The following is a 12,620-nucleotide window of genomic DNA, read 5'->3' on the forward strand; positions in this document are numbered from 1 at the left end:
GAGCAGCTGCCGCAAGAGATAAAATCACAATTCGTATGAACGTTTTGATAATAGATTTCTACCTATGCATATTATTTAGATATCAAATAATCGGCAGTACTGTAAATTTAATCAGTTGAAGAATGTCAATTTTCGCCCGTGTGTAACAAAGAGAACTACTAATCATTCAAGAATGTGACACCGAATAAGTTTTTAGTTTCACCTGGCTCTTAAATAGTATAGCAAGAAACGGTTCTCTCAAAGTAAATTTGCGACTATGGAAAAGTAAGTTTTATTTTTTATTATTATTTTTTTTAATTTGCCCTAGTTCCGTAGCGGCTAGTGTACGTAAATTCAAAAGAATTAATTCTTGTCAATATCTGTAAGACCTAAAACTTTTGTCTGGGTACAGTTTTAATTGCAGGCACAATTCTGTTATAGATATATATTAAAAATACATAATTTTTTTTACAAAAACATAAATTATGCACTTTTTATATCTCCTTAACGATTAGGGTTAACGTAGCCAACGTTAATCTTGAAAAGTCATTCGCATACTTTTGAGCCATAAGTTTTTGTTTAATATTAGATAATTAGTGCTATTATTGAACCTTGTGAAACACCTGCTGTTATGTTCTTCCTTGTTGAAAGGGAAGAGGGGACTGTAGTGGCGTAAGGGAGAAGGGCTCACTGGGCTGAAGTTGCCTCCTCCCTATTTTCAAGATATATTTTAAAATTATATTAAATTTAAAGCATGAAGAAACAATCCATCATTGGCGTTGCGAATACGAGACTGAAACAAAAATTTTCTTTGTTTCTACTGATAATTATTAGTATTTAGAATAAAAAAATCCTTTATATTTCTGCTGACAAGTTGTTTTAAATTGACTGATTATTTTCAAAGAAATTATGAAACTACCGTTTTTAACACAATAACTAGATTAAGTAATTTATTTAGGGTCGGCTTCTGTTGTTTTACTCTGCAACGACTGAGAATGGATTTTGGTTTATAACAACTTTTGGGGAGTCTAAATTGATTTAAAATTTCACAGCATTAAACAATAATTTATTGTCTCTTAAATATGTTGCATGTAAATTATGGACAAATTTGCCAAGTGATCTTAAATTCCTGGCTACGCCACTGCAACTATGAACATACGATTTGTAAGAAATGAGCACATAATTTTAGTATCTATTTTATCAATCTAGGAATAATTATATATTTAATAAATAATACATTTAAAAATATTTTTAATTATCATGTATATACCCTAAATTATAATATACCTCAGTAATTTGATCTCCCATTTGAAAATTACATAGTAATCAAATTAAAAATAAGTTAATAAAACACGATTTTAGTAGTTTAGATCGGCAAGTAATTTCCAAATATATGTATTTTTAGGACTACTGTATATTAACAAAAATAGGGAATAGATGGCAGTGTAAATCAATGAATGTGTATGAGGAGCCTACTGAATGAAAGCTACGTATAGCGCACTCTACTCCTCAACGTAGCGATTGTGTAAGGCATTTAGTTTACTGTAGTCCTCACTAGATGGCAATACACTAAAGGTATATACAAGTCTAAGCAGTCTAAGCTGTTCCTCATCAATGTCTGTTCATTTGAGTATTTCTGGGACAGGGGTTGGAGGTGTGTTTGTTGTGTCGTGTTTTAAACGTGAATTGGTGGAGAGTTGTGAGTTCACTTTGCTTTTTGACTGGGTAGGATGAATAATTGCAGCACTGTTCTTTCTGTTTGTATATTTTTGTACGCTTTATAGTGATTGATGTTGTTTAGTGCAAGGAACATCTGTGAAGTATGACATTTCTTAGAGCGTGTGGTATTATTGTGATTTTTAAGTAGGACAGCTTTTCTCGGCAACCACTCAGAGATCATGAAAAGTGACCGACATCAAGTGAAGTTTATTTGTGTCCAACCTCATTTCATCGTTGGATTATTACTTTGTTACGTTTGTAAGGTAAATATTGTAATATGTAATATTTCTTAATAATACTGTAAACAGTATTCCCTGTTAAGCATGACTTTCGCGGGCTACAAGTTGTCTGATTAAAATGTGGAGGGGGAGGAAAATAATTAAGGAATACAAATTTTACAACATAATACATGTGCGGAAATAGATGTATACTATTTTTTACTATCTCCTGCAGTAATTTAGAGACATTTCCTTCTTCCCCCCGCATTTCAGCCTGACTGCTTTTGATAAAAAATTATATCTGAGACTCCCTGTCACATACTGGTAATTGACAAGTTAACATTCAGTTATACATTTTATGATGATGTCAACTGTTGTCACTGATACTGAAGAACAGTATTCAGTGAAGTAATTCTTTTGATAGTTCTGCATTATTTATACGGTGATCTGTGTACTAGAAAATGTTTTAAGGAATAATCATTTTCAAATAAGCTGCACATCAGAATTCCCAACGCAGAATATTTACGATTCCCAAGTTGTATAAAATTCAACCCACATAACCGAAAAGAAATTATAAAGATATGAAGCACATGCCAGTAAAATAATAATCTCTAATAACTTTTTACGATATAATTTGCAAGGAGACGTCGTTGCATAAAGACCACTTTTACACTAAACCTAAAATTTGTTTTTGCAAGATATACTAAAACCCTAAACTGACCTAACCTAACCTTTTCCTTAATCTGTGACAGGTTAGGTTAGTGTTTTAGTATACGTTGTATACAATAAGGTTAGGTTTAATTTAAAGTGGTCTATATGCAACGACGTCTCCTTTTTTTACTGAATTTTGTTAGTTTTTTACTACTGTTGACAATGTGAAGAGAATTCTGAGTTCATTTTAACTTAATTGGGCATTCTCCAGAAATGGGTAGCTATATATTGTGATCCATTACAGACAGCATTATGGACTTGATGTAGACTTTGACAGGTTTCAAACTAGAGGCTTTTAAGTTCGTAGCTAAGTATGTTACGTACTGAGATCATTACACGAACTCAGTAGGTAATAATCTATATTTGATTTGTGTGAAGTTTGACATGCCAGAACTGAAATAAGAAATATACTGATTTTAATGCTGGCCTTTTAATTACCGGTAGTGATTTTTGAAATTCCATGTCTAGTACTTACCCGGTGCTATGTTAAGCGACAGTCTTGCTCCGTGCTAAACACGTGACAAGAAAGTCTTGGTTCTTTTTAATTGGTTATTTTATTGGTAAATTAGGTTGGGTGAAGAAAGAAGAGCAACAATTCTTTAGAAATTTCCGGAAATAGTAATGAGTTGTAGATAACTACATCTCCAGAATTTTGACTTAAAATGACAAAACTTGGAGAAATAATTTACGAATAGACTATTAATACGGATCAGTACTGTTTTGTCAATAGTCCAACTGCAAATAAACTATATTAGCCAGTATGCTGTGATAGGTCAGTTTTTCGCATTAATGAGGCTTATTTATCATATTATACAACTTCTTGTAAAAACGTTATCTTAATCTGTTATAAGACATGTAAAAAAGGAATTGCTTTGGAACAGTTTAATTTAGTAATTTGATAGACATTATTTTTTAGGTAAGTCACTTGTAATACATTAATTCAATAATTGGTTTATTGGTCCGTCTACACTTATCAAATTTGAATATTTTCAAAACACTGAATTGAATATACTGTATAATGAGTCTCTATAACCAATTATTGACTTAATGAGTATAATTTAAGCTAATTTTGATGAGATCCATAGCAAAGTATGTAAGTTGATGTATGATCACTTCCGACACGCTTTAATTTACTTGCTGCTGGTATGGCATGAGAGGATAGACGAATTTGTAGAGAGTTCTTAAAAAAGAGTTCAAACAGAACCGTCAAATGTTACAGATTTAGTTGGTTATGGCAACATCGGCCCAGAGAAAAGGTGAATTATTGATACAAACCCATTCCCAGTATTAAAAATCAAGTATGCATAAGAAAATATTGCTGTTTTGTTTATTGAATATGATTATACGACTTTCAATAAATATAAGTGAAGTTCAGAGAACTTCTTAATTACGACAGTTCTTTTACTGTCTCCGTAAATTATTTTGTTCAAGAATTCTCGGATGGTGGTACCACAGTCTAGTATATACAGTCACGAAGCTGAATACGCAGTAAATATACATCCATATATAGTTGCTAACCACTAGGATCGCTAATATCGCCTCATTACAGACAATGCGAAATAATACCGGCACAGTCTATTGTTCCTAGCACCCTCACAACTCAAGCTTCGTGACTGTATATACTAGACTGTGGTGGTACACATAGCCTACTCAGCAGTGACTTGTGCATCAATATGTATACCTACACCTACGTGTCGTAGTTGATGTTCAAGAATTCAGGGATCTCTTCAAAATGTATTATTATTATTATTCTTATTCTTATTATTATTATTATTATTATTATTGTTATTATTATTATTATTATTATTATTATTATTATTATTATTGTAGAGGAACTGGCTACGGACTGGTAGGTTCCAGGTTTATTCTCGGGTTGTGGTGAGATTTTTCTCGTGGTGAACATCCAAAATGGCCCCTACTTCTACACATCTTTCTATCGACTTGAGTACCGGATTTTTCCCGGTAGTAAAAGGGACCGTAGTGTGATGCTGACCACGTGAATTCATTCTGGTACCGAGGCCAAGAAAGCGTGAAGCTCTACCTCCGTGCCCCCTTGCGCCTTCTTGGAGTATATAACGTAATATTTAATAATAATAATAATAATAATAATAATAATAATAATAATAATAATAATAATATATTAGCCTATTATTATTATTATTATTATTATTATTATTATTATTATTATTATTATTATTATATCAAAGTATTGATATCGGTTGAGCGATAAGGTAGGCCTACCACCTTTACGATGAACGTGGTACAAGCCTGTAAGGAAGCGAGCTCTCTTGTTTTATCGTAACTTTCAGATAGAATCAGGGATTCAATGAGACTTTTACAGTGTGCCTCTTTATTTATTTGCTGCTGAGCGGAACTTAGGCCTACTCCAGAAGCTGTGTTATGGTTATTCGAGATTGTCTTACACGCCTCACTCTGTGTACGCTGGCTAAGATAAGACCTGAGGGAACAATAAGATAATACAAGGCAAATATAATAATCCTCCAGTGGAGTTACGTTCTGAAACCTATCGCGGATACTAGCAAACTCTGTAAATATCCCGTTGGTATGTTGCTACTACAGTATGTGTAAGGACAGTGAGAAATAAATATGGGGGTAATGTCACTAAGGACAGTATTAGTTTATTACCACAGTCTATAAATATAAGGTGTGATGAACTTCTAGATTTTCTATAAAACTCTTTACATTAAGACGCTAGGGGCTAAAGTAGACAAAATAGGCCTACGTAAAAAAAGTCACCGATGTTGGCCCCTAGATACAGATTCAGCGGATAAGGGGGGGGGGGATTATAAGCAGTAACATGAACTACTGTCAAGAAGTGAAAAGGAGAATAGCAATGGCAAAGGAAGCTTTTAATAGAGAAAGGAGCATCTTCTGCGGACCTCTGGGGAGAGAACTAAGAAAGAGACTAGTATGGAGCAGAAACATGGACATTACGACGATGTGAAGAGAAGCGAATAGAAGCATTTGAAATGTGGATGTGGAGAAGGATGGAGCTTGTGAAATGGACAGAGTAAGAAACTTGGCTGGGTCACTGGTTGAGGGCACCGGCGTGGCTCAGTCGGTTAAGGCGCTTGCCTGCCGGTCTGAAGTTGCGTTCGGGCGCGGGTTCGATCCCCGCTTGGGCTGATTACCTGGTTGGGTTTTTTCCGAGGTTTTCCCCATCCGTAATGTGAATGCAAGGTAATGTATGGCGAATCCTCGGCCTCATCTCGCCGAATATCATCTCACTATCACCAATCTCATCGACGCTAAATAACCTAGTAGTTGATACAGCGTCGTTAAATAACCAACTAAATAAATAAAAAAAAATCACTGGTTGAGAAGAAACTGCCTACTGAAGTATGCACTGGAAGGAATGGTGAACGGGAGAAGAGTTCGGGGCAGAAGGAGATATCAGATGATAGACGACATTAAGATAGGCCTATATGAATCATATGAGGAGATAAAGAGAAAGACAGAAAATAGGAGAAACTGGAGAATGCTGGGTTTGCAGTGAAATACCTATCCTTGGGAAGAACGCTATGAATGAATGAATGAATGAATTGTATAAAACAATTTGAACCCGTTTAAGTTTCCTGCAGGATCTGAAGTTAGTACGAGCGAGAATTTATTTTGTGGCTGTCGTGTGATTGGAATGGATGTTTTTTTATTTATTGTACAAAGAGTGTTTATGTTTCTCATACTCACTCCTGTAATTATACAAGATAAAAGAAGGTTTTATAGATAATTCTCCAGGTATGAAAGTTTGTAGTTGTTCTAGTGCAGAATTTTGTTACAAAATTGAGAGAGAGACTGCAGACACACAAGAAAGAAGTGTAGGAGGAGGCGATGTGTTTGCTTCACATGATAGAGTATAACAGTTCGTGTAAAACGTTTTTAAATAAGGCTCGACGGAAATCGACAGCGCAACGACTCCCAAATTTTCTGGAGATCGCACTAGTCAATCTAATAGCCTTTACGTTGAAGATTAGCTTAATTTCTTGTCACAACACACTCAAACTAAATTTTTTTTCAAAACCGATATTATAGTGACAGTATCTCATTTAGCGTTGTTGAAATTGTTGATAGCGAGATGGTATTTGGCCAGATGAGGCCATTAGTTTCCTGACATTTGTCATAGATATGAAAAACCTCGGAAAATACTCAACCAAGTGATCACTCATTCGGGAATCGAACTCACGCCCGACCGTAACTCCGGAACAGCAGGTCAAGGCGCTACCGTCTGAACTATACCTGTGGTTAGGATTTTTTACGTGCCGTAAATTTACGACACTGACTTCCCGGCTTCACTTTTTTCCCAAAGGAAGCCATGCTAAAGATTTTATCATCCTTTAAAATTCATCATCATCGGCCTGGTTTGAATCCGCGAACTAATGATCCAATGGCTAGCGTGGTAACCGCTAGACCACTGAAGACGACAATTCTTATTATAGTCACGTCGCTCTTATTTTCGGCAACCAGTTATGTCGCAGGTCGGTTACATTAAATAAATGAACAATTAAACTTCGGACCTTTATTGCAAATAATTTTCTGTAAAAATAAAACACATCAACCTAAATAATAATGATATTTTACAAAAACTTCAAATTAATGTAGCTCGGAAAATATTGATATTAGGACATTTTTTGCTTAGAATGTTTTCGGAAATAAGCTCCGTAAACGACGGTAAATCCTCGTGAATCACCCTATATATGAGCAAAATATGTCTACTGTCGGATAGCGCTTACCAACTACACTACTTAGATAGTCATCATATAACAATGCAAACTTCTTACTTTAAGTTTTTGATACGCAAATTAATTAATTATGACATCACTTGCAAACGAATTATGTATTTGCTAATAAAAAGCAACATTTTTATACTAGTTTCTGGAATACAAAAAATCGACTCCATATTTCACAAGAACTGTATGTATAACTTATAAATTAGCTGTTTTTCTGTACTCTTGTAGAATAGACCTGTTTCTGCTGTCCAGAGTTCCGGGTTGTTTTTTTGTTTTGTTGGAATGGGTGTCTAGAATGGAGTTAAGCTAATTATTTAATTGGTCGAACTCTTTACTTTGTAAACCAGTCTTGTTCTTGCTCTAATTATTTTAATTTTGCATATTTGCATACATATATGTACATAATTTAGAATGTTATTGTGTATTTTCTTGTTAGTAAAGCTAAGTCTTCAAATTTATTGGGTGCAGTAAATTAGAAGGTTTCTTTTCCTGTTATAGGCTATCCTGCAGTATTTTTTTTCTGCGAAACACTGCAGTATGGTGTTAAGATTTCATTTGTTATCTGCCGTATTTGCTCTGTGATGTGTGGCTTGAAATAATAACTACCATATTTGTGACTTGATTGGGATTGTAAAGCTGCTTTGGATTCTGTAAGAATTAGATATTCTTGCTTATCACAGTGTGTTATTGAAGATAAGAAAAGCATCTCTTGCTAGAAGTTCATCATTCAGTTGAAGTATTTTACTTATTGGAACATATTATTTATCTTTGATTTGAACTCTAATATTGCGCCTGAGTTGTTTTAATTTGTTGTTTGTTAATGCTAAAACTGAATACATCAGTATATTGACTGTTACTTTCCACAGTACAGTTTCATAGCTAAAGGTGCAGAGAATGAACTGCAGTAAGTTCTTGTACTGCCCTAAGTAAAATATTCTTATAATTTGTACGCCGGAATTTTGCATGTAGGAATTTAGCTCGAACACAATATCTATATAGTCCATCTTGCCTGTTCGAAAGCGAGAGTAAACACTGCCTTTAACCTCTCCATCCCTCACCCCTAAGCTACCTGGGCTGAAATATGCGGCACTATGGTACGAAACCGGTTGTGTCAGATCACAGTTTAGAAACGGCTTGTGCAAGTCCACAACTGTAGAGACTGTTTGTTATTAGGTTTTGAATTATATTAACATTGTGTTTGCATAACAGGTGTAAAACACCTTTGCCAAATGACAGAAGAGATGTAAGCCACGTGGATATCACGCGTGGAGTATTGTGATTTGAATATTGTATACTCGTACGTAAAAAAGAAGTTCTGGCTTTTGAAGCTACGACATTTGAAATACTGTACTATCCTGAAGGGATGTAGCGTAGATTTTTCTATTGTTGGTAAGGTTTATAAAAACTCGCAACGTTACGAAGGTTGAACTACCTTCGTCTTCAGATAAACAAAAACGCGAAAATAGTACAGATCTCCAGGGGCGGCCGGTCCTTGGGGGTCACCGGGGCCGTGCCCCACCAATATTTCGTTCCCCATAGCTTTTTTTCGGAAATTTTGTTCAGGACAATGTACTGGATTCAAAATTGTTTCAGTAAATTTCGTCACATTACGCGATGTGTGTCAGTAAAACATCAAATATTGTATGACCCTAAATATTGAGAGCTTGGGCTCGCGTCAAAGGGCCCCACAACGTGAATCACTTTAGCTCTCAACTGCCATGGTGCGCGGCTTGCAATGTTGCTACCGACGAAAATTCACAAATATGCTTCTTTTGGGCCCGTCTAAATTAGCCCACCTGACGAACGGAAGCAACTGTCGCAGATATTTGTTGTTCTGAGAGTCGCAGTGAGTTAATTCCAGAAAATGCTTTTAAGTTTAAAATATCTGGGACAGTAGATATCGCAGCACAAATTGATTCCTCGGTCACAATTTCAATCTAGAAACACAACGAACAAGTCACAAAAACAGGCATATACTAGGGAGAATAATTGATTCTTTAGTATTTTGCGGAACTCACGAATTATCACTGAGGGTTCATAATGAAAATCAGGGATCGGCAAATCGGGGAAATTTGTTAGACTTGGTATCTTTACTTTCCAGCCTTGATAATGTATTGGATGAACACTTAAACAGTAGCCTACGTATATTGTTTCGTCAGCCTGCACAGCAACAAAATCTCTAGAATTAATGTCCTGCTTCAGATCTTCGATGTATATACGCTGTCTAATAATTCATTTTGTATAAATTGACAATATGTTTTCGAAGACAATATAGTAAAATCTGTCTTGTCAGAACACGTACAGATTATTTAGTTGGTTATTTAAATACTCTGTATCAACTGCGTTATTTAGCGTCGATAGAATTAGGATAGCGAAATGGTAGGCTACTTGAAAAGATGAGGCCGAGGATTCGTCATGTGATTACCTGACAGTTGCCTTACAGTTTGGAAAAAAAATCCCAGCTCAAGCAGGTAGTGAAATGCCCGAGCGCAGCTCTGTATCGACAGGCAAAGCGCTACCGTTTAAGCTACGCCAGTGGCCTACAGGATTTAAGAGCTGTATCATTGCTGGAACATAGGTGGGAAAGCGTCTTACAAGGCATTACGTTGAAAAATAATGATATAGCCTAATTCAGTGATTCTCAAACTTATTGGAATTGCGGACTCCCTTTTCATAGATCATTATTTTCATGGACCCCTTCCAAGTCATCAATGGAATGATGAATAAGCTAGATTTTTGGGGTTAATATTAAGTGAATATGAGTAGACCTAGTGATATTTATGTTATATTTTCCAAAATTGAGTGTATATTAACGATAGGTCTATATTTGACATAAAACGAAAATAATGTAATAGCCTATTCTCTTGAAAAAAAATAGATGACCTTCATTAATGCTACAGCAGAGATGATATTACAGAATAGTAAAGCAAAACATATACTTCACTTTCGAGACATTGTTTGTATAATATTCTTGTAGGCTACTGAAAGAGACCTCAAGTATATTTTTATACGCTTTCCTACTTGAGCGAGAATGGTGGAACATTTTTTTTTTTTGTGCTTGAAATTTCTTTAAATTTATTCAACTCGTCACTTGTTTCTGATTTCTTTGTCAGCTTGTTACTACTCAAAGTAGTCATTTTGGGAAAGAAACTCCTGGTTGGTCTTAACTGTTGCCAATTTAGCGCATTTTCCGCTAGATCTGTGTATTTCCTTGTTAGTTTGGTGGGTAAAGTTTATTACATTTTTAATGTTTGTTTAGTGATTTATCGGCTTTTGAATCCTCACATCGGAAAAATAATCTCTTTTTTATCAACAGTAATCTGACTAGAGGTTTTTGATTTATCTAGAGAAAATCAAAACTCAGTGGGATTTAATTGACTATTACACGATTAGAAGAAAATATGTAAAGATTGGAAGAAATAAAATACTCTAATACAATAAGAGATTAATTGACTTACTAATTGTCTCTTGTATTATTGTACCATCTCATCATTACAAGTATTCCGCTAGATGGCAGTAGTGTGTTATTAGTTGTTCCAACTATACAATCTTCATTGAACTCTCTGGACAGTTACTAGTCAAGAAGGCTTTGTTGATTCAGTTTCATTTTTATTAAAACAGTTGCATTCCACTTCAGTTATTTATCAATATATTAAACAATCTCTGATACGTGACTATTCATAATCTCATACAGTAGAAGCTATAACAAAATCCAAATAATATAAACAAGGTAAATGATAGAAAAGTTTTAATTAAGGATGATGAAAGAAACATGAAACATTTTAAAAGGTACAATTATTGAAAATACAATGTTGGCAAACAAAGAAACAAATGCTAGGGAGGTGATAAAACCAAATGCTAGGGAAATGATAAAAAATTGTAGGATAAGCAGCCATGATTGGATGAAACACGTTTTCCGTACTGTTTCATTGGTCAGTAGTAATATGACATACTAAAAGTGTAATAGTCTTAATAATATATTAATTGAGCGACTTCTGCACGACTTTGTAGCAGGTTTTCAGGAATTAATTTGACGACATTGTTAGTTTTGTATGCAATCTTAAAGATATTCCTAAAGTGTGCCGGATTACTACTTGTGAGATACAGTAATTCTATATTGTACCCTCTAGAATTTCTATGTCTTCGACGTAGTAAGCCGATGTATTATATTATACATTTTCGCGTTTTTATGTGTGATTTTAATCGTACATGTTTCATAGTTTTCGCTTCAAATTTTTTTTATAGTTGTATTGTCAGGAAATATCCATGGGTCCATCTTTTCCACACATCAGACCGTAAGAACGAGTTTACACAGAAATGTGAAGTCCAGAATTGCCAGAACGGTGAAAAAATGTTCGCTAAAATATTTCTCAAGTCTTCCTTTCTAAGGAGGCGCCATAGTGACTGCAGCTAACGGTCCATATGCATATCGTTACGTTAATGAGTTCACTATCATTCAAGTCTTAACTTTTTTTTTCACCTTACGCCACCGGTTTCATTACTCTGAAAACGGAAAATCATTAACCCCAAACAAACTTTACATTGACAATGGAGATCATGATTGAAATCTACCACGATCACGGAAAATGCAGAATGAGTATCGATTCCTATAGCCCATAAGAGAGAGGTAGAGAATGGAAGAGGTCATTTACATCACGTCAGATCTTCGTTACAATTCTTTTCTTCTCATTACACATTTTGTACGGTCTGCTTTCCTTCCTTACACCATTTACAGCTAGAAGACAGTGTAAACACGTTGTAATGTCATCTGAGGAATGCAGTAGTTACGACACTAATTTTCCACCCCCCAATTGTTACGAAGGACGACCAGTAGCTCGTGGATATAAGTACAGTAATGGCTTCCTGGAAAAGACGACATCCAAGACCACAAGGCGCCTTGTCCGTAAAAATAAACATACAAAAAACTAATCAACATCCGTAATAATTTGAGTCTTGTACAGTTTACTTTTCTGTAAACTCCAAGACGAGTAGCGTCACAACGATTATTATTATTATTATTATTATTATTATTATTATTAATTTTTAAGAGTAGTAGTAGTAGCTGTAGCAGTAGCAGCAGCAGTAGTTATAAAGTTAATATATATTTTCTTTAGTAGTCTATAATTTAAAAGACGTGCGTAAACAAAATGATTTACATTCACCAAAATAAGAAAATAAAATTTCGTTTTATTAACTGCACATAAAAGTTATTTATCTTTTTTTTTTTTTTTTTTTTTTTTTTTGTTAA

General features: G+C 34.7%; 1 protein-coding gene across 2 annotated transcripts in view; it reads left to right on the forward strand.

The window, feature by feature from the left end:
• The first annotated feature begins 1,567 nt into the window (after positions 1–1,567).
• Ptp10D (Protein tyrosine phosphatase 10D) overlaps positions 1,568–12,620 on the forward strand; it is a 268,680-nt gene continuing 257,627 nt past the window's right edge. For both annotated transcript variants that reach the window (XM_069835210.1, XM_069835211.1), the window contains exon 1: positions 1,568–1,961. In XM_069835210.1, the coding sequence (XP_069691311.1) occupies positions 1,878–1,961 (84 nt within the window). In that variant the 5' untranslated portion in view covers positions 1,568–1,877. The remainder of the gene's footprint in view (positions 1,962–12,620) is intronic.

This window comes from Periplaneta americana, chromosome 9 (genome assembly GCF_040183065.1).
Source record: "Periplaneta americana isolate PAMFEO1 chromosome 9, P.americana_PAMFEO1_priV1, whole genome shotgun sequence".
Taxonomy (NCBI): Eukaryota; Metazoa; Arthropoda; class Insecta; order Blattodea; family Blattidae; genus Periplaneta; species Periplaneta americana.